This window comes from Aulonocara sp. 'chitande type north' Nkhata Bay, linkage group LG18 (assembly GCF_057382095.1).
Source record: "Aulonocara sp. 'chitande type north' Nkhata Bay isolate Kocher_YH1m ecotype deep benthic linkage group LG18, A_spYH_male_GT1.1, whole genome shotgun sequence".
NCBI classification, from domain to species: domain Eukaryota; kingdom Metazoa; phylum Chordata; class Actinopteri; order Cichliformes; family Cichlidae; genus Aulonocara; species Aulonocara sp. 'chitande type north' Nkhata Bay.
In genome coordinates, this window is record NC_141361.1 from 38,139,289 (window position 1) to 38,164,695 (window position 25,407).

At 40.9% G+C, this 25,407-nt stretch overlaps 1 protein-coding gene across 1 annotated transcript in view; it reads right to left on the reverse strand.

The window, feature by feature from the left end:
• pappa2 (pappalysin 2) overlaps positions 1-25,407 on the reverse strand; it is an 85,760-nt gene that overhangs the window by 35,780 nt on the left and 24,573 nt on the right. Inside the window, exons 10-20 of the mRNA XM_086271184.1 lie at positions 23,158-23,340; positions 21,133-21,433; positions 14,650-14,778; positions 14,485-14,570; positions 9,629-9,825; positions 8,311-8,424; positions 2,368-2,503; positions 2,097-2,271; positions 1,802-1,867; positions 1,620-1,716; positions 437-614 (exon numbers count right to left, since the gene is read on the reverse strand). Coding sequence (XP_086127310.1) covers positions 437-614; positions 1,620-1,716; positions 1,802-1,867; positions 2,097-2,271; positions 2,368-2,503; positions 8,311-8,424; positions 9,629-9,825; positions 14,485-14,570; positions 14,650-14,778; positions 21,133-21,433; positions 23,158-23,340 — 1,662 coding nt within the window. The remainder of the gene's footprint in view (positions 1-436; positions 615-1,619; positions 1,717-1,801; positions 1,868-2,096; positions 2,272-2,367; positions 2,504-8,310; positions 8,425-9,628; positions 9,826-14,484; positions 14,571-14,649; positions 14,779-21,132; positions 21,434-23,157; positions 23,341-25,407) is intronic.

The window sequence follows — 25,407 nt, forward strand, 5'->3', positions numbered from 1 at the left end:
CCAAATATCCTTGGGCAAGATGCTAACCCCAGGCTGCTCTCTGATACATTCATTGGAGTGTGAATGTTACATAGAAAGCAATTAAAAAAGCACAGGAAAAAAGTGCTTGTGTGAATGGGTGAATGAGGCATGCTGTATAAAGCGTTTTAATGATCCAGGATAGGAGAAAAGCACTGAAAGAATCAGTCCATTTACCATTTATACACCACATGGGATCAGAAACAGTTGCTTCAATGCAAAATTCAGTTATGAAAAGGAAAGACCTCAGTCAAACTGAACCACTGTTAATTTCACCTCTGTTTGCCCTGTTATGAAGTCCTAGGATCAGAGGTAATAATGACAGTTTTGCAAGGTACTGCAAAACTGACTGCTTGTGAGGTAATGCAACATTAGTGTGCAGGATAGTTAAAGTATGAAATGTAAAGCCATGAGCTACCTTGTAAAATGGCTGGTGATCCACAGGTGAAGGAGCACTGTTTGCCAAACGTGGTTCCCCAAGGACAACTGAATATGGCGTGGTAGACATGAGACTGATCAGGAAAGCCACAGTCTATGGGCTGACAGCTAACGACGCGATCCCATGAACCATGGAAACACTCCAGTTCTGCCTTTCTCTGAAATTAAAACAGGAAGGTGAAAAAAAGACAAGACAATAAACCTGTGAAGCAGGTGATGAGAGTATTTTACTATTGTAGAATAATGGATGTATTATTTTCTACATTTTCCAGTAAAATACCATCAACAATCTTCTACTTTTTGGACAGCAAGTTGTGTAAGTGGTCCTTACATACTGTTGCAGAGATAGATGCTCATATTAAACATGGCCAAAGTCCCATCTGATGAGGTTAGCGGGGGTGTCTCTGTATGACCTCACTGAGAGTGAATATCCATAACATGTCCATCTCAGGCCTCTCATTTCTTGAGATGTGACCAGAGCAGCCCCACCCACCTGACATACAAACCTTTTGTTTTTGAGGGACAGCCAATCATAAATCAGGGCTGTCAAAACCATTTTACATTGTGGGCACACTTTGATCTTAAGTGATCTTTCTCTCTGTCAGTGAAAAACTGAGATATCTTAATATAAGAAATAGACAAACAATTTCAACAGCAAATTGTAAGAAATAAAATGTGTAACATTTTCAAAACAGTTTTTGTAACCAGTTTCCCAGATTATTATGTAATTATGAAACAGAAAATGTCATTTTTTTGTGAACCAATTGTAAAAAACAAAACAAAACGTGCATTTCTATAGTCAACAGTGAGAAAACATGAACATTTTTCTTATTTAATTGTTTATCTATTATTTAACTACTTTGATATAGTATGTAGGGAGGTCTTTATCAGCAGGAAAAGCTATAAAACATATTAAATGTATTAAACTGATTCAAATATATTTAAGTCCAAACATTTATTGCCTCCTTCACATCAAAAGCCCTCCAGTGGGTCAGATTGGAGCATTTGTTGGGCCAATTCTGTCATAAATGGATGGGCTTGTTTCAGATCCAGTTCCCAGTGTAGGATAAATGCAGAGCAAAAAGGGTTTTTTTAATGATAAGATCAAGATGATAAGTTAACATTCAACATTTGGTGATAAAGCAACACAATATCCAGTTTACCTGGTGGGGTGGGATCCATCTGCCATTGAGAACTGTAATACTGAAACCTCTGTGGCACTGAACAGTGCAGCGATAGGCCTCGCCTCCTCCTGTACACCTACAGAGACACACTGATATATAGATAGTTCTTTTGCTTGTTGCTTCAGCTCTCTAATTATTCAGTTTCATTCCAAATGACCTACCTGACAGAGGCGTGTTCGATATGAGGAGAACTACAGCTGTCAACCTGACATGGCTGCCTCAGACAGCTATTGCAGGGGTGGAGGGAGGAAAGGAGAAAAGTAGATGGATAAGAGGCAGGGAGACATGCAGGAGAAACAAAAAGCTGTCCCAACGTCCTCTGATCAATACTTGTATCCCAGATGGTAACTTTTGGAAGGTCGAATTTTGGCTATTTGTCTGTAGCGTGTGTGCACGTTTGGATGTGTGTGTGTGTTAAGTAGATAGTTGTGGGAGAGCCCACCCTCTGATGCGCACCCGGTCAGGGCGAAGGTGCTGAAGTGGCAGGAGGTCCTCAGAGCTACCCCTCCCACTGCCACAGTGGGGGAGGAAAGGAGGAGGATAACAGAGGACGTGAGGAAGAATGGCTGAGAGAGGTCGTGGGTCACGTTCACCACCAATGGGTTTCGATGGCATGAGAGGTCATGCGTGCCTGAAGAAATGGAAAGGTTTCAAAGATACAGACCTTAGTTTTTGCTGAATTGTCTGTTGCGTTCTAACTGTGTTTGAAAGATTACAAATGAAGTACCTAACGTGTGGTTCCTGTCAGCGGTGTCAGAGAGGAGAATGGTGACTGTCCGTCGACACTGCTCCCTAGACCATGATCCATCTGACGCCAGGTACACCATCACAGACGCTGCCACTCCAGGATGGGCAAAACCCACCTGTTGCATTGATAATATCAGGTAATATCAGGTAAAAGGCCCAAAGAAAGAAAAACAACATACTATGAACAGAATGTAGTTTTAGGGAGACACGATCTTTGAGTTGCTAGCCACTGACCTCGTTTACAAATATGTGACAACATTCTTGTCCAGCATGTAAAATCACTGCATGTGCACACCAGCCGGCTTTGTTCTTACTATGGTGTAAAAGTGTCATGGTCCTGGGCCATGTTGGCCCAGTGTTCTTAGTTTTCTTGTATGTTTGTATTTTGTTCCTTATTTAGGCCATGTTTTCTGAGTTGCCCTGTTGTGTTGTTCCCTAAGTGTTTTCCCTTCATGGCTTTTACCCCCTGTGTGCCCCTCTGTGTATCTGTGAGCCCTCGTCTCTCCTTTGTGGTTGTTTCATGTTTCCCCAGCCCGTTATGTCTGTGTTTTCCCCGTGCTCTCTCTCCTCCTGTCTGAACCTCTGTGCACTTCCTGTTTACTTTGTGACTCTCACGCCTGTACATGTCATGTTCAGTTCACCCCGCCCTGACTCGTTATGATTATCAGTGTCACCTGTGTTCCCCGTGTGTTCCCACTTTCCTCGTTAACCCTCTGTGTATTTCTGTCTGCGTCTCCCTCTGTTCGGCGTGACGTCGTCCCTCTTGCTGTGTGGATCTCCCTGTGTGTCTCTCTGTGAGTTTTCCAAGTTCCCAGTTTAGATTAGTTTGTATGTTTTTTCCCTGCCAGCAAATAAAGCTGAGTTTTGAGTTCACCTCCCTGAGTCTGTGAGTCCTGCACTTTGGGTCCAACTCCTGCCTGCCGCACAGCGATTCATGACAAAAAGTTAGCAAATCAGACTCATTCTAAATCATACCTGCAATGTGCATACTGCATACTATTAACTTTGTCAAGACAGCCAGGTCTTCTAAATTTCTTCTTTAATTATAAACAAAATCACGTAAGAAAATATTGATAGATCACAGATTTATCACCTGTTGACTGCACCTGTTTTACTTTTCCCCAGCTGTGTATACTTTCCCTAATTAGACCTGTTTGTTTTCATCTGCCTGTCTATGAGTCTGTGTTTGTGTTCCTTTTGCCTGCAACTGCAAAGTGTGGCTGTGGCTCAAGGAGCTCGAGCAAGGTATCTGCTAATCAGCATGTTAGTGTTTTTATCTATGGCTGCTCCAATCTTTGTGCCAAAGTGACCTTGGGCAACATTCTGAACACTGAGTCCTTTGCATGTTCATCAGAGTGCAAATGTTACATAGAAAGCAAAAGAAAAGTGTGCTTGAGACATACTGAATAACATGCTATATACGAACAAACCCACAACCATTTCTCAACCCTTGACACTTGGAGCATCTCTAAGCTGTGGTCTACTTTTTTCTCTGCCTGATCAAGCTCGGATCTAAACTGGTTTTTGTTGCACACTTTCTGTAATGCTTTTACAGCCACCTGTAAAGAATGCAGAATCTGGATGTTTCATACTTAAGCAATAGATTCTGGGTTCAGTATCACTTTAAAGAAACATTAAAGGAGAAATGAGAATGGGATTCCAAATGAAAGTGCAAGACTGTTAAATTACAGAGCAGGTAGAGATGGGGGTGATGGAATGGCAGAGTTATGCTTTTCAGACAGCACAAGAACAGATATTTAGGGAAAAGGTCGCTTTTCAGAAGCAGACCATTTCAAAGGAAAAACGGTGTTCCTGGGAAATGGGAAATCATAATGAAGGCTTTTCAGACGGTAAAAGAGTCTTTAAGGGAGCCTTCCAGAGCATTTGCAAAGACGTATCTGATAAAGAGGACATCCATAAAAGAAGCAGGGGATGGAAAGATGAGTCATTCAACAAAGAAGTGGATATGAGAGAGAAAGAGATAAACAAGCATATGCAAAAGGGAAAAGGCAGGTTCCCAACTGCAACGGAGCCTTCAATCCAGAGAGTGACAGACAAGGTGAACGCTATCAGTCAAATCCACAGCTAGTCTACACTTTGTTGCTACCCACAGAGTGGGAACTGTGGCAGTGGAAACATTAAATAATAAATATGAGAACCTGAAATACAACAGTGTGAAAAAGTGTTTGCCCCCTTCCTGATTTTTGATCTTTTGTTTATCATACTTTAATGTTTCACGTCATCAAACAACTTTAAATACTAAACAAAGATCAAACAAAGTCAACACAAAATGCAGTTTTTAAATGAAGGTGTTTCTAAATAAGGGGGAGAAAATCCAAACCAGCATGGCCTTGAGTGAATCCCCACCCCCGATTAACTGGTGTATCACATCTTTGGAAAGCTGAGTTAAATGTCTCTTGCAACACCCAGGCCTAATTACTGTAACACCTGTTCTCATTCAAGAAATCACTGAAAGAGGACCTGCCTGACAAAGTGGGTTAGACCTAAAGATCCTCAAAAGCCTGACATCGTGCTGCGATCCAAGGAAATTAAGGATCAAATGATAAACCAAGGAATTGAGATCTCTCAGGCTCAAAAAGGTTATAAAGCAATTTCTAAAGCTGTGGGAGTCCAGCAAACCACAGTGAGAGGCATTATCCACAAATGGCGAAAACACTGAACAGTTGTGAGCCTTCCCACGACTGGCTGCCTGACCAAAATTACCCCAAGAGCGCAGCAACAACTCCAAGAGGTCACAAAAGACCCCAGAACAACATCCAAAGAACTGCCTCCCTTACCTCAGTTAAGGTCAGCGTTCATGGCTCCACCATAAGAAATGGTCTGCATGGCAGAGCTCAGAGACAAAAAGCACTGCTAAGCAAAAGGAACATAAACGCTTGTCTCAGTTTTGCCAGAAAACATCTTGAAGATGTCCAAGACTTTTGGGAAAATACTCTGTGCACTGATGAGAGTGTTGAACTTTTTGGAAGGTGTGTGTCCTTTTACATCTGGTGTAAAAGTAACCCAGCATTTCAGAAAAGGAGCATTATTACCAATAGTAAAAATGGCGGTGGTAGTGTGATTGTCGGGGGCTGTTTTGCTGCTTTAGGACTTGTGGTAAATGGAACCATGAATTCTGCTGTCTACCAAAGCATCCTGATGGAGAATGTCCGGCCAGCTGTTCATGACCTCAAGCTGAAAGCGCACTTGGGTTGTACGGCAGGACAATGATCCAAAACACACCAAGTCCACCTATGAATAGCTTAAGAAAAACAAAATGAAGACTTTGGAGTGGTCTAGTCAAAGTCCTGACTTGAGTTGCAGCTCAACTTCATTTACACCTGGTTAATAATAACATCTACGAGAGATTTCAATCTGGTTTTCGCTCATGTCACAGTACCGAAACTGCTCTACTTAAAGTCACTAACGATCTTCTAATCGGAGCTGACTCTGGTCTTCTCACCATTCTCGTCCTTTTAGATCTGAGCTCAGCCTTTGACACCATTTCTCACTCTGTCCTTCTAAGCAGACTTTCCTCTCTCGGCATCTCTGACACACCCCACGCCTGGTTTCAATCATATCTCCTCGATCGTTCCCAGTTTATTCAACTAAGATCATTCCGCTCTCGTCTATTCCCCGTCACCTCTGGTGTACCCCAAGGCTCAGTTTTAGGCCCTCTTCTCTTTATAATATACATCCTCCCTCTAGGTACCATCTTCCGCAAATTTCATCTTCAGTTTCACTGTTTTGCTGATGACACCCAGTTATATCTCTCTTGCAAACCTGATTCCTCCCTCCCACCTTCTTCCCTTACAGAATGTCTATCCGAGTTAAAATCCTGGTTTACCTCTAATTTTCTAAAGCTCAATGAGGATAAAACTGAGATCCTCCTTATTGGCACCAAATCCAACCTTTTGAAGGCGAACCATTTCTCACTCACCATCGATAACTCCACAGTTTTCCCTTCTCCTCAGGTTAAGAGCCTTGGTGTCATCCTAGACAGTTCACTTTCCTATAAATCTCACATCAGTAATCTCACCCGTTCTGCCTACTTCCATCTACGTAACATTAACAGATTGCTTCCTTCTCTTTCCACCCAGTCTACATCCATTCTTGTACACAGTCTTGTTACCTCCCGTATCGACTACTGCAATTCTCTTTTGCATGGTCTCCTCCAAAAATCCCTCCATAAGCTTCAACTGGTTCAGAACTCTGCTGCTCGCATTATCACCAGAACCCCTCCTACCAGCACATCACCCCTGTTCTTCAGGAACTTCACTGGCTCCCTGTGAAATTCCGGATAATTTTCAAACTTCTTCTGCTCACCTTCAAGGCCATTCATAACCTCGCTCCTTCTTACCTTTCTGACCTGTTAACCACCACCTGTTCTGCCCGTTCACTTCGTTCTTCTTCTTCTATCCAGCTTGCTGTACCTTCCTTCCACCTCACCACCATGGGAAGCAGAGCTTTCAGCTGCTCTGCTCCCAGGCTGTGGAACTCTCTGCCCCCAGAAATAAGAAACATTGGTTCTCTCCCCCAGTTTAAATCCCAACTCAAAACTCATCTGTTCAAATCTGCATATTCACTGTGAATCCACTGTTTGTTCATTTTATCTTGTGCTTTTATTTTATTGTTCTTATTCTGCCATTGTTTTACTAAGTGTTTTATCCTACTGTAAAGTGTCCTTGGGTGACTTGAAAGGCGCTCATAAATAAAATTTATTATTGTTATTATTAATCTAATTGAGATGCTGTGACATGACCTTAAAAAGAGCCCGAAACCTTCCAGTGTGGCTGAACTATAACAATTCTATAAAGACGAGTTGGCCGAAATTCCTCCACAGCACTGAGTAAAAGACTCATTGCCCGTTATCGCACACGCTTAATTGCAATTGTTGCTGCTGTGGATGTTAAGGTTTAGGGATCAATCACTTGTTCACACAGGGCCATGCAGATTTGAGGTTTTATTTTTTCATCTTAATAATAAACCCCTTAATTTAGAAACTGCATTTTGTCTTTACTTGTGTTATCTTTGTTAATATTTAAATTTGTTTGCTGACTGGACACATTTAAGTGTGACAAACGTACAAAAAATAGGAAATCAGGAAAGAACAAACACTTTTTCACGTCACTAAGTCTGGAATTGAAAGGCAGGTCTGTGCGCCGTCCCGAACACGATCAGGACATCAGTGTGAAGCGCTGCAGGGAAGCAGCGCTCAATATATCACTATACAACCCAATATCACAAAACGGGACCAGCATGTCCATTTCATGCTTTGCATGAAGGTTTCTCACAAATCAACACTTAGTAAATGACATATTATGTTTGTGACTCATTTTGAAATGATTACGAACAGAGTAACAAAGTAATGCTTTTTGTTGCTGTAGTTCTTTTTTATGGAGCTTTAATGAATTCTAATTATAAAATATGAATTCAGAACGACTAAAAGCGCTATTTGTGATTGCAAATTAGTATTATTCCATTAGATGCCAGTATTTTAATAACTTGTGAACCTTTTAAGTATTTAATTATGAATGATGAGTTAATTATATAACACTTAGTTTTCCACTAATAAAACAATGGTAATTATAATTTTGATGATTAGTGCCCGTCGGGTGGAAGAAATAAGCATCAAATCTCAATAAAGAACGAGCAGAAGGTTACTCATGATTTGGTAATCATCTACAGATCATTAGAAGTCATAATTAATAGTTGACCTAGAAAATAACCAAATATAGTTACCAATACAGGCCATGAATCGTGTGTGTGTGTGTGTGTGTGTGTGTGTGTGTGTGTGTGTGTGTGTGAGACAGCAGCCTGTTTGAGTGACCCTTGAATGCCATTTGAAGAAGTCCCAGAGAGCACTGGCAGCTGCTCAATAAAGAGAAATCACCCATATTCACATGTACATAAACACACTTGCCTTTAGCCAAAGTGAATGTTCCAGGTCGTTGTTTATGTCAGACTGGGCTGTGCACGGGAACCAGGCATCAGGGGGCAAATTCTCACTCCCCTGCAGGTGATGGTACGTGCAGAGCTGCGCACCAAAGAGGGGCAAGCAGAGCAAAAAAGAAAGAGTTACTGAAAGTGTTCATTTACCTTACTAAGGAAATGCATGCTATGTATGCAAGAAGTCAGGGAAAGCTAGAAAAAAAGAAGCAAAATTAATCTCAGACAACACAACTTATTCAGATCAGTTTATTTTTTATTAGGGTACTCTTTTGTGTCAGTCATGACCCAATGAAATGATTCATATGTCCCTGAGACGGGCGAGGCTCACGACCAACCCAAAGAAGCTTGCAGTTAGAGGGCAGGAAGTATAGTTCCTGGGGTACCACTTGGGAGGCGGGCAGTTGAGTCCTCATGTGGACAAAACAACAGCCATCTCATTCTGCCCGCGTTCCAAGACCATAAAAGACGGGGCCGTTCTTGGGGCTGGCCGGTTATTAACGTCGGTTAGTAAATGCATCGAGTTGATGTCATGTCATTAGCTGATTCACATTAACAAGGAGTGAAACAGGTATAGCTGCGAGGTCACATATCAACAACAAGGCATTTTCACCAAAGAACCACCACTGACTGAAATAATGTCTCTTTTTTTGGCTGTTCTCTGTAAATATTTCTATGTGATGCTGATGTTCTGTCATTACGGACCAAAACCTCTGAGGACTCTTTCCACCGTCTTGTTGGATCATGAAGAATTCGGTCTGAGGGCAAAAGGCGTTCTAACCTGGTACTAGCAAGGTGCACCTGAGTGCTGCAATATGTGAAACTCCATGAATGCAGGTTCTTGTTTCAATGCACGTTTTTATAGAATATAATCACTTTTCTTCATGCATCTCCTGAGTGTCCAACAGCGTTAGAATGAAAAGACTGCAAACATAAAACAATACAAATAAGCTGTGAAATTACCCTACGCTGTGATAACTCCCGTTTTTATAAAGATGCACTCAAGGCAGATTATTTTGTAATCATCAAAATGATTTTCGTTGTTGTTTGATTTGATTTTAACTTGATGACTGACAAGTTTGGCTTTAAAATCTATAAACAAGAAATATTTCAATCATCCAACTTTGAGATTCTGGAAATTGTCTTTGGTGGTGAATCTAAAGAATTTATACTAAAAAGCAGCATTGTCCAAAAATGCATCGAGCAGCGGTGAGGACTTTCAAAGTGGGCTCCATGCTGACTTTATTGTCATCTGGAAGTCTTTTACGTGCTCTGTGGTTGGTATTTCATACCTTTGTAAGCGACGGTTCCCCAGTGGCAGCATGGGCCGGGCAACGGGTCCGGTCCTGGTGAGAAGCTGTGGCAGTGCTCGCCCACTGGTCAATGTACCCCAAAGGTGTAAAGTAACCACAGTCCTGAACACTGGAACTCCTCTCAAATTCCTCACACACACCGTCACCGTCAAAAACATAACACTGACTGGGTTCACCTTGGGAGACAGGGAAAGAATGAGAAAGGAAGATTTATGACAGAATATAAAGCCTGGTTTCTTAATCTGGCAGGGTATCCAATCATCCCCCACTGTTAGACTGTCATCCAAATCTATTTGTCAGTGAACCAAATCTGAGCAAATCTATTCTATTCTATTTTCGTTGGCCACTGTTAATGATAGCCACGTCAGCTGAAGCATATCTGACTCTCTGCACTGTCAACAGACTGTAAATTACACTGAGAAATGAACTCTGACTTCAATTAAATATTAAAGATTAAAGTAATTTGGTGATATTAACGAGGAGAAACCTAATATGTGACTTGGTATCTGCGGATAAGCAAGTCGCAGCAGCAGCAGCAGTGTAACAGCATGAATTACAAAAAACTGTCAAAGCAGTGTCAGACAAGACAAAAACACAGACAAAAATATGCCTTTTTCTATTTTATTGTCTCTCTTGCTATATTTAGATTTTTTTCCACATGAACTGAACTTTTAATAACTCTAAAAATTAATCAGTGGTAAGGGAAGATAAGGGAAATAAAACTTTCCACCATGAATTAAAGCAGCAGCAGCGCTTTTATGGCAGAATTTCTGTGAACTAGGGCTGACCCACGGATTCTGACACTCTTGATGGACAAATATGCGCTCATTGAGATGTGCATGGGAAAATATAAAGGGTATAAAAAGAAACTTTCGAGCAACATTTCAGGCCTGCAGAAAGATGTTCCATCAGATCCAAAGCATTAGTCATTGATTATATGTAGTTTAATGTAAACTTCCTTTAATGCTGGTCTTTATCAATTAAATCATTTCAACAAAATGAGAAGTGAGACTGAAAGTTCCACATTGTGTCATGTGTGGCCTATTTCTTTTCCATATAGCAAAGGTCATCAAGTTCCATGTCCTTAACTTGACTTTTATTGCTGCTTAAGGATTTCAATGACACAAAGTAGAGTAAAGGCCTTTAAAATCGTGACGGACAGATTAACAGATGATGCAGACGACATTGTGATCTGTAGTTTTAGTAGGGAGCGAGCCTGGAGAAGTGGTATGCTCTAGAGAGAAAAGAATGAAAATTAGTAGTAGAGACAGAATAGATTGGTGTAAACGAGAGGGAGACTGGTGTGACACTGAAGCTGCAAGGAGAAGAGGTAGTGAAGGTGGATGAGTTTAAATACCCAGGGTCAACGATTCAGAGAAACGGATAAGAAAAGTGAAAAAGAGAGTGAAGGCAAGGTGAGTGATCTGTGACAGAAGAAGATTAAAAGGGAAGATTTACAAGCTGGTAGTGAGACGTTCTGTAATGTACGATTTCAAAGTGGAGTTGAAGATACTTTTATATGTTTTTTGGAGTGACCACGAGGATAAGAAACTAGTATACTAGAAGGACAGCTCAGGTCGAGTGATTTGGAGACAAAGAGAAAGAGGCGAAGCTAAGATGGTTTAGACGGTTTAGACAAGTACAGAGGAGGTATAGTAGTTACACTGGGTAAAGGATACTAATGGAACTAACTGTTCATAGAAGAAAAGAGGAAAACCACAAGGACGGTTCATGGATGCTGTGGGCACAACAGGGCATTGCCAAATAAGAAACAGAAGTAAAGTCTTACAAGGCAACAACAGCGATATGTGTTAAAAATGTTAACACATAGTTTTATTCTAACTACGTGTAAATGATTTGTCTTGCAGTATAACAGACCACAAGTGGAGAAGTGAATATAACAAGCTACAGCAGTGTCTCACAGAAAAAGTGAAAGCATATAATGCAGCAGGTATTCATAAAAAGGGCGGCAGACGTTACACACTTCAGACGTTTGGCCTCATGAACATGCGAACAGCTGCAGAGGTCACACAGACAGAAAAACAATGATGCACAATTGGCTTCAATTAATCAATGGAAACATGGTTCTGATAAAAAAGCAAATTAGGCCATTCAGAGCCATATTGTCCTCTTTGGCAATATTAGACTACATGAACTCAACACTCACCCCACCCCTGTTGCGGCTACACCTGTGGAAAATGATTAAGTCATTTTAATTCCAAATGTTGTATTTATCAGGCTTGACAAAAAAGGAACTGATTGACAACCTTTGATGTCACTATTAAGGCCATCTGTTTTTCATTCAGGTCTGCATGCTGCAACCATACTGTGCAACCTTTATTTAATCAGGCATTTAAAAGAAACAATTAAAAATCTGTAACCTCAATTTAAAAAAAGGAAAATGAAAGCAGTCCTTTTTAAAGCCATTAAAAAAATCCAGCTTGTCCACAACCAATCTGTGACAGGATGGACTTAGAAGTAGTTGGTGCAAACAGAACAGAGACACAGATGCAGCATAGTGGGAGTTAACTGGGTCAAGCAAATGTGGCAAGAAAACCCAAACAAATATTCTGTCTATGACTAAGACGTACAACTGAATAATTGGTTTTAAGTGTTGCAATTTGTAAAAACCTGTTTTTGCCAAATGGTTTTCCTTCCTAGTCATGATGTCTTTTATTGTAAAACAAGGGATGTAATAACTTCAGTCACGGCATAGCAAGCCCTGGTGGGGGGGGCCGTTTCCCCCTGACAAATAAATTGACTGGATGACGGAAATTCTAGCCCTGTAACAAGCTTAAAAACTTGAATAACTACCATCCAGCTGCCAGAAGAAACAACACACGGCCTGAAATGAAAGCAGTGGTCACACTGTCTCATCTCAGCTTATCACACCTTCATATGGAATATTTCTTTTATCGGCTGAGAGCATGAACTCTGAGGCTGCGGAGGAACACCGCATACCACAGCAGTGCAGCTGATTCATTTATTAATGACAGTACTGCGTGCTCTCATCCAGCCAGTCTATATGAGAAGCAGCGACTTGTTGACAAGCCTGTGACGTGACATAATGAAATCGTGCATGGCGTTCACCTTCTTCGTGCCCTCTGATTGGCTCAGCTCTTCCATGTTGCACTTTATGAACGTGTTTACTTAACTTCAAAGGAGAAAAACACACAATGACAGAGGCACGGTTCTCAACTCTGTGCTTACAATGGAGTGTTTTGGGTAAAACCCCTTCCATGTTGTGTTGTTTTGTGGCCTGTCTGCATGCTTCAGATTGGGTGAGGTGCGGACACAGAGTATTGTTGTCTTGCAGCGGAATTGCAAATGATGGGGGCGCTCTCTGCGGCTTCTTTGTTTAGCTTTACTATGATTTTGGTACTTTTTACTGTTTTTTAACCACCTGGTCTATTGTTATTGATGAATGAACTAAATTCCCAGACATGGACTAAAATTGGATTAGGCCTATTTTATAAACTAGGTGCCAGATTGATATAAAAATCACGGTGTTTGTGAAAACTTTGGTGCAAACGATGGCTTTTGGATCAGCACTACTGCTCTATAATCCTAAAAAAAAGGTTTTAGTCATAGAAACATAGTCAGCCTGTCAGTCCTACACTGAGGAAGACTGCTTGTAAGAAAGGAAACTAGTCAGTTTCATTGTTGTTCACTTGGAAACAGATCAGAGTATTTAAAGGACATTTAGCAGAACACCAAGGCCACATTTTCAAAGTGAGGATTAACAGGTGAATCTTTTTTGTCTGTGACTAAATCTTGGACAAAGCTGCTTTATGGCAACTGCACAAGCCACTGAGCCACAAACGACTTTTTGTTAAGGTTTCTCATCTTACTGCAAATCTTCAATTGTTTATTGTATATATTACAGGAACAAATTGTTCTTGTATAAATCTCACCAAAGCTCAACCCCTCCCCCCAAAAAGCATAACCACAGCAGCTCTTACCTAATTCGAGCCGTCTTATTGGGTATAAAAACTAGAAATAATGAACCTCATCACCCCTCTTGCTTGCACTTGATTCGCTTCGGGCAGTCAGAGCTACAAGGTGGCCCTTCAATCACCTAACTGTGGGGTCACTGTACAAAAACTAGCAGAATAAAGCCTTTGACTGTGTTTATGATCCCTGACTGAAGGGAGCTGGCTCACTGCTGCAGATGTGACTTGATAACAAAAAAATGTATGACTTATTTTAGCTGAAGGATATCAAACAAAATGAAAAATGGACACTATGTCCAAAACGCAAGTGTTATTGTAAGCTGATTTTTGCAATTCAAAACCAAAGCATGATCTCTGATAAAAATCAATTAACTTCATTTATCAATATTCCAAGGTCAACACTAAATCACCAGAGAAACATGCCTGACACATGTTTTCAGACTACACCGTGTACTTTACTGCCGAAAAGTGTTTTCCAGATGCTTCTTTGCCAGCCTCATGTCAAAATACTTTTCTGCAAAAGACTTGTGACCACTTATCACCCCTCAGCTCATCTGTTTTCGCTTATGTTGCTGTGATGTTACATTAATGGTTTGTGGAATTCATTCAAGCCAGAAGCTTTTATGTCTTGTAAATTAAATTTGATTGGGTTGAATTTTTCTGTCTCTTAATGCTGCTGCATGCACAAATGTGAGATTTCTGGCCACTTAGTGACCACTCCTTCACACTAAAAGTTCACATAGTATTCGTGTTTTGCATGTAAGACAGAGTCGGTTCGTGTTATGTCTGGTAATTTAAAAAAAAACCTCAAACAGTTTGACAGGCTTCCAATTTTAAACTGTGTGTAAACTCGAAGCAGCAGAGACAGTGAATGGCACTCACCATTGCATTTAAAGCCCATCTCCTTGCCGCATCTCTTAGAGCAGCCATCGCCATCCAACAGATTACTGTCATCACATTCTTCTGTCCTACAGAGAGAGGACCATCATTATCAATGCCCTGTGTAATTAGTCACCAATGTTATCAGCATGTTAATGTGCAACATACCCCTGTATGAGGCCATCTCCACAGTAAGGCTGTCCATGTGTGTAGAGAAGCGGTGGCGAAGCGTCACTGAGCTGACCATCAGCTTCCACCTGGACTGTGTACTTGTACTTAACTCCCTGTGTAACAGACCTGGGAAGAACAAGAACAGAGACAAGAAACTGTTGTGTAATGTTTCCTTTGGCATTATAAACTTATAACAGAAGATTGTTCCAGTCTTCAAAGGAGCATTTACCCACATTTTTACTGCATTGTGTTATGAACTGATCATATAATGTTTATAGACTTGATTATAAATGGCTTTGAGTCAGTCGATACTTAATAAAATAAGAATTTTGTGCATAATGGTGCCAGTTTGCTGTACTTTTTAAAAAAGAAATACTGTTGTGCTACGTAGGAAGGAAGCATTGTATTTATTATGTTTTCAAACAGATTCATTATGCTTTAATCCTGTTGGATTCTGTAAGCAATCGCCAAAAAAGTGGAATTTGCTCTCCCTGTAACCTTGTATTATCCAGTGACCTTAAAGCCTCATAGCAGGAAGTATGTGTAACAGTACCACGGCTAATGTGTCTGGACTATTGATCTGTTTTGGTGTGCTGAGGCTATAAAAAGACCGTCCTCCCTGTTTTCTTAGCACAAATAAACTGCCCCTGCATCCACCTGGGGTAGACCAGGAGTATCACACAACTGCATTATCTAAGGTGTGTCCAATTTCACCAGACTCTAGAAATTTCCTTTATTAATTATGTATAAGTGAAGGAAATGAAGGTTGTGAAAAACGTCCTCATTTCCTGTTGATCTAAACTGTATCTATAGTCTGCTATATCTTCTGCCACAACTCCTCTCTCTTCTTTGTTCTTAGAGGCCTGACATTACATCAATCGGGCATAACATCATGACCATCTGCCCAATAATGTGTTGGTCCCACCTTTTTCTGTCAAAACAGTCCTGTCCCACCGAGGCATGGAGTCCTCTAGACCCCTAAATGTGTGCTGTGGTATCTGCACCAAGATGTTCCCAACAGATCCTTTAAGTCATTGCAAGGTGGGGCCTTCATGGATTGGACTTGTTTGTCCAGCATGTCCCACAGATTCTTGAACGAAGACCATGACAACACTTCAGACTCGTTATCGTACTCCTCGATCCATTTCTGAACCATTTTTCTTTGTGCCAGTGTGCATTGCACTGCTTCCTCCAGTTTGCCTTCTTGCCCTACTACAATAGACATTAAGTCTGTGTGGCGTGGCGTGGCGTGGCGGGGCGTGGCCTGTGGTGCCGTGCAGAGGAGGTGGACGCACCTGCACGGCATCCGCAATCACGCCCCGCCGAATTAAATATTGTACTGGGTCCTGTGGTTGGGGTTGTTGTGATAATGTTGAGCGGGCAGCGGGAGAGCTGCAGCTCTGTGACTATTGTTGACAGCAACCGTCAAAGCTTTAATAAAAAGTATCAAAATGCCACTGGGTCTGCCGTGTATGTTTACAGTTTTAATTCGGCGGGGCGTGATTGCGGATGCCGTGCAGGTGCGTCCGCCTCCTCTGCACGGCACCGCAGGCCACGCCCCGCCACAGTCGGCTAGCCACATGATGTGAAAAAGGACATAATCATCAGACCAGGCCACCTTTTTCAATTGCTTTGTGGTCTAGTTCTGATGCTCACGGGCCCCATTGTTCTGGTTGTATTGGTCAGCATGGGCACCATGACAGGTCTGCAGGTAACGACATACACAATAAACTGCGATGCACTGTGTATTCTGACATCTTTCTATCAGAATGAGCAATTTTTCGGCATTTTGAGCTTCGGTAGTTTGTCCGTTGGATCGGATCAGCCTTCACCCCCCAAGTGCATCAGTGATCCTTGACCCTGTGGCTGATTCCCCGCTGTTTTTTTTCCTGAACCACTTTTGATGGATACTGATCACTACAGACTGCAGCTACTGATTGGAAGGTTGGTGGTTCGATCCCTGGCTCTCCCTAGTCTACATGTCAAATATCCTTGGGCAAGATACTAACCCTAAGTTGCTCTCTGATGCATCCATTGGAGTATGATTGCGTGTGAATGTCAGATAGTAAGCACTTAAGCTTAGAAGTGTTTGTGTGAATGGGTGTGAATGGGTGAATGTGGCATGTTGTATTAAGCGCTTTGAGTACTCCAAAGTCCATTTACCATTTACAGGAGCTTTGGAGACTCAGTCATCTAGCCATCACAAATTGGTCCTTGTCAAACTCGCTCAAATTCTCACACTTGCACATTTTCCTGCTTTTAATACATCAAAGTTAAGGACATAATGTTCACTTGCTCCCTGATATATCCTACAAACTAACAGGTGCCAGGGTGATAAGATAATCAGTGTTCTCTCTAGTAAACAAGTAAAAATTCATTCATCATAAACCATTTTTCAGAATGAACTCAACATAAGTCTGTAGTTAAACAGGTTATTCTGAATATTGCTAGTCCCTTAACATATATCTGTAATTTATCATTTCAGTCCGGTTGTTTTCCAAAAAAAATGAAAATTGCGAAAGTAATACCACTATATAAAAGTAATGACAAACACAGTTTTACCAATTATAGGCCTATTTCTCTACTGCCTCAATTCTCAAAAATTCTAGAAAAACTTTTTAATTCAAGATTAGAAAAATTCCTTGAAAAACATCAAATAATAAATGTTGGTCAGTATGGTTTCAGAACGCAAAGAACCACTTCAATGGCGATAATTGAGGCAGTAGAAGAAATTACTGATACACTGGATAAAAATAAATATGCAGTTGGTATTTTTGTTGATCTCAAAAAGGCCTTCGACACAATCAATCACTCAATATTACTGGATAAATTGGAAAGATATGGTATTCGAGGGAAAGCTGGTAACTGGTTAAAAAGTTACCTAACAGGTCGGGAACAATATGTTAGCATAGGGCATTACCATTCAGAGAAACTTGGTATTACATGTGGTGTTCCCCAAGGGTCAGTGTTGGGACCAAAACTTTTCAATGTATACATAAATGATATTTTTGATGTTTCTCAAGTACTTAAACTCATACTGTTCGCAGATGACACCAACATATTTTTCAGTAGCGATGATTATACTGATCTTGTAATGACCGTAAACAGGGAGCTAAAATTAATAAAAAAATGGATGGACATAAATAAATTATCATTAAATATAAATAAAACTAAAGCAATGTTTTTTGGTAATTTAAAATATAATGTAGAATTACCAATTATCATTGAAGGTGTACCAATTGATAATGTGAGTGAAAACAAATTTTTGGGAGTTATAATTGATAACAAAATTTCATGGAAACCCCACGTCAGACACATAAAAACCAAAATTTCCAGAAGCCTCGCAGTTTTGAACAAAGTGAAACAATTCCTTGATAAAGATGCACTTCGTACTCTGTACTGTACCCTGGTTCTTCCATATCTTACATATTGTGTGGAAGTGTGGGGAAATACATATAAAAATACAACTAATCCATTAGTCACAGTACAGAAACGAGCACTGCGTATTATTCACAAGGCTGGTTATCTAGATCATACTCACAAATTCTTTCTTCAGGCAAAGTTACTTAAATTCCAGGATCTGGTTAATTACAATACATCCATAATTTTGTATAAAGCTTTTACTAAACTTTTACCGGCAAATTTACAAACTAGATTTGAAATTCGAGAAAAGGTTTATAATGTGAGAGGCTTTGGAGAATTCAAATTACCCAGAACTCGAACAACCCGTAAAGGTTTTTGTGTGTCTGTATGTGGTGTGAAAATCTGGAACAGTCTGAGTTTACAATTGAAACAATGCAAAAATATTCATAGATTTAAATTTCTCTACAAACAGTTGGTCTGGTCACAGTATACTCAATGATGGGTTTTAGTGTGCTCTGTAATGTCTGTTCTCTTACCATTGCTGGTATGGATTCCAAAAAAAAAAAAAAAAAAAAAAAGTGTGAGTATGTATGTACATATATGTACTTGTGTGTGTAGATATATATGTATGTATATGTATGTGTGTTTGTTACTTGTAGTTATTACTGCCTGTTACCTGTGGTAATGCAATTTATAATTTATATATTCTGTATTCAGTTATGAAGGCTCTAATTGTTGGTTGCGAGCTGCCGCTTAGATGCTTGTATCTGCCCGGGGCTGTTGATGGGTCTGTATGCAATGATGGGCGTAGCTGCGGGAAGTTTGTTTTTTTTTGTTGATGAGTGAGTATAGGGGTGGGATTTAATAAGTTTTCTTCGTCCCACTCCTTTTTCAGGCAATTTTTGTTTTTTGTTTTGTGTATTTTATGTTCAATATAGGTATTTGTTGTGCCTGAAAATGAACAAATAAATGAAATGAATGAAATGAACATATGTAGTTGCCATGGCGATTTCTCTTAGATCTACATTCTACAACTGCTTATATAAAAAGTTTGTAAAAGTATGGTCTTATAAAATAGGGGTAAGCATTAATCTGGGAAATGGGAAAACTCACATTCATAGACGAATTAAAATAAAAAGAATTTTGTATGAATAATAAAAAAAAGACGTGGAACAAGAAGTTCAAATCATCAGACTTGCACTTTTGTATAAACTTGGTGAACGCAGGAAAAGGACATGACTGATTGTCACTTTCTGAAAGTGCTGGAACAGTCAGACACATGCCATCTATTCCAACGTTGCAAAGGTACAGGCAGGGAAATTCCTGTTTGTCCATTTCACAAAAGAATTGTTGGATATCTGAAGAAGTCCTCTGTTATTCACACCCACTTTAATTTGTCCAGCTGTGTCGAGGTGAAAAGAAGCCAGAGTTTTAACTTTCTCTCGCTCACTCTCTTTTTTTTATTGTTTTAGGATGGGCTATGGTTATACACAACAGATAACTGATTGGGGTTAGTGGTGAGGTTGGGTTCAGCTTAGAGCAAAGGGAAACACATCAGTGGGGCAACATAGCCTTTGAAACAGGCTTTCTGGAACACTTTTAGTTTCCAGTGTAGTCCAGGGTTGCCAGACAATGAGCTGCATGTACGACAGCTTAAAGCATCAACTATTTCTGCAGCTTCTGCTTTTTTTCATCCACTGATTTAAAAAAAAATCACATTGGATATTAACATTGTGGGTTTTTTGATTAATTAACCAGTCATATAGTCCTACGCACTCATCCTTTCAGCATATACTGCAAGTTCAGATGCAGGAAATGGCCAAGGATCTGATCCAAGCAGTCACTGGTGTTTATGGCCTCTCTGGCTCACATTTGGTTCATATTCCAAAAAAGAAAGAGATCTTAATCTGCTTACTTTGCTTCACCTCTGGTGTGCTTTTGCCTCCATCAGCCCCCTGTTACCACAGTTCACTCTCCCTTCTCCTTCCCTCACCAACAATGTGCTTCACTTCAAGTTTCCTTTCTTTGCCTCAAACCTCTACTCTGTCCACACCTCTCATTTGTTTCTCTCTGTATGCCTGTATATCTTTTTCAATTGCCGCTGTCCCTCCTCCCCTCGCCTCTTTTTCATCTCCCCTACTCTCCATTATCCCACCCGCCCTTCCTCGCTCTCCCCTCCTTTCCAAACTCATTGCTCTTAAACTCTCCCGTCTCCTCACATCAACCCCTCTTTGCCCTCCTCAGTCCCACATAACTCAATTCCCCGTGGTTCTTACATCTTTTTGCACTTAGACACAGCTTGTGTAACATAGGAGATGTGTTCCATGAAAAATAAACTGTTTTTGAAGCTGTGTCCACCTAACATCCCCATACCCCCTTGCTTTGTAAAACAACAACAGCTTCCCAGAAAATCAAAGTGCCACTGCATTTGAAATCATTCCCAAATGATCTCCAATCATGCAACACTGCTGTCATGTCCTGGCAGGTACTTATCAGCTTTTTGTGTGTATAAGAAAAGCATTAGAGACGGGGTATTTTTATACTGAGGGCTGTTATTTGCTGAGACTTAAAAAAGAAAAGAAAAACTGGCTTGTGGATTTACATTTGGATTCCAGTAATCATTTGGACACCCCGCACTACGAGACAGGATACAAACTGATTCATCTTAACCCTGAAACTTCAGCAAGCTTTTGATGGTTATATGGTTGTTGAAACAGATTTGGATCAGTATCCACACTCGGCATCCCCATGTTGGAAACGTTTGTGTTCGAAGTTTTTCAAACAAAACAAAGCCCAAACACTTTAAAGAGACAGATATCTGTGGATTAGTGGATCTGAGGACACACACATGCTGTGCTGTACAATCTGCAGTCAATGCCGGCCTTAAATAACCTTCACCTCAGAGCTGTACAGCATTAGCTGTCGCTACTTCATCCATAATGTAACAGAAGTATAGATATAGATAGAATAGATATTCAGAGAACCAAGAATGTCAAAGGAGTTTTCTGTGGTCTGAGAAAAAAACAGAAAGCCATCTTGTTACCTGTGAGCGAAACATAGTAAAATTCTGTCGTGAGCTTATCTGCATGTAAATCAGATGGGTCAGGCAGCCCTTACCTGTCCGTAAATGTCTGCTGGGTCTGTGGTAAGGGGGCTTTACTGGCGAAAGGTGGCTGACGGCGAATGTGGTAGAGTAGAGGCTGGCAGCTGGAGCACAGAGGGCTGCCAGGGCCTGAAGACAGCATGGCTGCGTCAATCTCCATAATCTCCAAGGTGCAGAATTTTATGGCAGCAATGGCAACGTTGTGGGTGTCGAGGCGCATGGTGAGGGGTAAGTCACAGAACACATGCTGTGGTCCCAGGTTAATACTTTTCCCTGTGTCTGAGATCAGCTCGATGTTGGCTATTGCTGGGCTGTCTGCAACAGGGTAAAATGTTGGTGAGTTATGCAGCACATCTCCAACAAAGACATTTTCCCATTTAGGTATACATAGTGTATGGCTGCATGGAAGGAGGTTTCTTTAATGGAGTTCTTTCAGTATTTTCTCGAGTAAATGTATTTGTCTGCCACCATCCAGAAAAGGAAGACTGCGCCCCACCTGTTGTGATTAACTTGCACCTGATCCCTGGCTACGTTAGCTCACTAACAAAGAAATGAACAGTCACTCATTTTAATGAAGAGATATGGTACATCAACCAAAAATATTACAGATTACAATCAATCAGATCTCAATTAGTAACATGCACAGAGTCAATTTCTTCCCTTCCAACCTCTTCATTGGAAGAGTACCTGGGTAAGACCAAAAGCTTTCAAAGGACATCAGGGACAAGATTGTAGATCTGGACAAGACTGGACTGGACTACAAGACCATCAGCAAGAAGCTCAGTGCAAAAGTGACAGTCATCAACCACGCTGAGTCTGGAAGTCCATGGAAGATCTTGCCTATTGGCAGGGTGGCTGTAGCTCAGGTGGTAGAGCGGGTCACCTACTCAAGGAGACCTGAAGGTTGGTGGTTTGATCCCAGGCTCCTCCAGTCTACATGCCAAATATCCTTGGGCAAGATATTAACCCCATGTTGCCCTCCGATGCATCCATCGGAGTGTGAATGCGAGTCAATGTTAGATAGAAGCACTAAAAACAATCATACGATTGGGCTGAATGGATGAGTTGTATAAAGTGCTCAATGACCGTAGAAAAGTGCTATATAAGAACCTGGGGTTAGGATGACCATGAGAAAAGTGGTGGAAGAGCTTGTTAATTATCTGAATGCAGTTGGGACCACAGTCACCAAGAACACCACAATGATTCCCCAGCTCGAGAAGGCACGTGTACATGCGAGCCTAATTTTTGCATCTTCATGATTTTCACTTGGGAGAGAGTGCTGTGGTCAGAGGAAACCAAAATCAAGCACGTTGGCATCAATTTGACCAAATGTGTTTGAAGGAAGGGAAATGCTGAATGTGACCCAAAGAAAACCATCTCCAGAGTCAAGCATGGAGGTGCAAATATGCTTTGGCATTGCTTTTCTGCAAAGGACAGAGGACAGTTTTACCACACTGAAGGACTATTGACAGGGACCTCTATCATAAAATCTTGGTTGAGACAAGGACAGGTTATCCAGAAGACCACGAAGGGAACAAAGGTGTGGCTAATGAAGAAGCGCATTGTGGTCTGGCCAGAAGTGACCTAGCCAGTCTCCAGAAATGTAGTCCTATAGAAAATCTGTGAATGGAGCTGAAGCTTCAAATTGCCAAGTGGCAGCCAAGAAATCTAAAGGATGTTGAGAGTTTCTGCAAAGAGAGGTCTACTGAAATCCCTCCTGAGATCTGCGCAAATCTGGTGACCAACTACAACAAAAGTCTTACTGCTGTGCTTGCCAACAAGGCTTTTTCTACCAAGTACTAAATGTCTTATTTCACTCTATGAGAAGCAAATCAATTCATAAATTTTATGTTAAGTGTTCTTTTTTCTGGATTTTTGGTTAATATTCTGTCTATCATAAAAGTATCAAACTACCCAAGACTGTCTACTTCTTTGTAAGTGAGCAAAACGTACAATTTCAGCAGGGGATCAAATAATTAATTTCCCCACCGTGCCTATTATTCAAAACTGACGAGTATTTATTATGGAGTGACACTTACTCGCAGAGATATACGTGACCCAGAGCGTAAGGGCGTGTGGAACAATAGGGTGTAGGAACCTCAGTGTGAGGGTGCAGCCCTCTGTGCCCGGACATGGTGACGTCACGTTGGTGTCATACAGGCTAAACTCAGGACTCCACGCTTGGAGACTGGAATCACATGGCTGTTCCACATCAGGTGGTCCTGTTGACAACATCACACAGACACACATGTTGGTGCTGTTGTGTTACAAGTGTTCCCAATGACTTCATTCATTTTACTCTAAAGCACAGAACACCCCATGTATGCAGGAATTAATCCTAACTGATATATGATGATGATTAGAAACAGTGTAGTGAGCATTCAGTTGACTCCAGAAAATACAAAAGTACACCATGGAGACTCAATAGAGTGTCTGAGTGGAAAAATAGATTTTTTTTTAGACCCATACTCACACTTAAATAAACTGAATTTCTCTTTACCTTCAGTGAAGGACTGTGGTTGCGAAAAGGGTGTGTCTCACTGGCAAACTGGACAGCAGCACAAAGATCCAGACAAAGCATATTTCTAGGAATACATTGCATGCATGCTTCTCCAAATGAGGGAATTTATACAAGGTAAAATGAGGCATGCCAGGCAAGCTGTTACACTGAACCAATCAACAAAGATACAAACTGCAACAGTGATAAAGTTCTTTGTGTATTTCTGTGTCTGTCTGTCACAAAGTCCTCCATACTTGCGCACATATCTGCCGCAGCAGAGAAACATCCAGAGACCGTCAACAACACTGCAGCCAGGCTTTTAACACTTCCAAAGAGAAGTGACCAGATTACACCAGCCACTGGCAATCTGTGAGTTTCAAAAATTGATTTTTAAGATTTTAGTGCCTCTCAGCCTTGATTAGTCTGGGTTCTGCCTACAGGGAGAGAGAGAGGGTGAAAGGGAGGGAGACAGAGGTGCTTGTACCTAATTCTCTAAAGATAAATGGACTTTGCACCCCGGGGCCCTCAGTTATGGAACTCGCTGCCTTACCCAGAAAACTGAAGCAAACCTGTTCAGCTACATCTTACTCCAATGATCACTGCATATGCATGTATGCCTGTCCTCTAACTCCTCCTAGATCCATTGATCAATCTGGATTGAACTTACTATATACACTGCCAAGGGTACCAGGATTATCAATATCTATATAGCTTTAGGGAATTAAATTATTAACATTATGTGTAGGAGCTAGCAGCATTAGATCAACATAAGCTGGGATGACATTGAAATGGGAATCTGTCAGTGTTCTTCCTGTTGGTTTGAAGTAGAGACAAACCTGTCAGATATCCTATAGTGGGTAAATCTGATGTTTAGGTAATGCTACCAGTGAAATGTCATTGTCAAGCAAATCAGATCAAACCATACCCTGTCCAAAAGAAGCAGATTAATCTACTCTGATTAACATAGCAGTGATTTTAATTTGGTTTTGTTGAGTCCTGCCTTTTCCTCAATATGGTGTCTTCATCTCTATTTATAAGTAACTGAAAATACATTTCCCGGTGTTACTTCTAAAAACTACAAGCAAGCTGACTTTCTTTTGGAACGGAAAGTGGAATTTTCCTGCTGACAAAGTTACAACCATTCACTTAAAGATGGCGTTCATTCAAGAACGCAGGAAGTAACATCATTACAGCAGGCGAAATGAGTTGTTAATTGTTAGAGCGTTAGTGATTAGCACAATGGAATCACAGTATGGCACAATTATTATGAGCTGTCTCAGGTGAAATCCAAATAAAATCAACACGCTAAAGAGGTGTTACATATTTCACACCCACTATGATTAACCATGTCGAAGCACAGTCAGAAGGACAATTAATGCAAAGATTGGTCTCTAAATGAGTGTGTAAAGACCCATAAAATGGAAATGGACATTTTTGGGGGCTTACCACATTTTCCAAGCTACCAACATGCTACTTTATTATAATCGTACAGCCCAGAGTAAAAGTAAGCAAATGGGAACCATCTTTAATACTGAGAGAGAAGTGGAGCTACTGCCTGTGTGGAACAGGTGCACTTATGGAAACCGCTTCAATAAACAGCTTGTGACAAGCGTTAAAGAAGAGAATATGAAACTACTGCATTTTGATACAGAACGAGCATTACCTGAGAAGTCTTTTAAGCTTTTGATGCAGTTAGCATACCATCTATTTAGTTTTCCACGGACTGACTGAGTAAATGAAATGAGCAAAGACTCTGTCTGTCATGTTGACAAACCCAGATAAAATAACC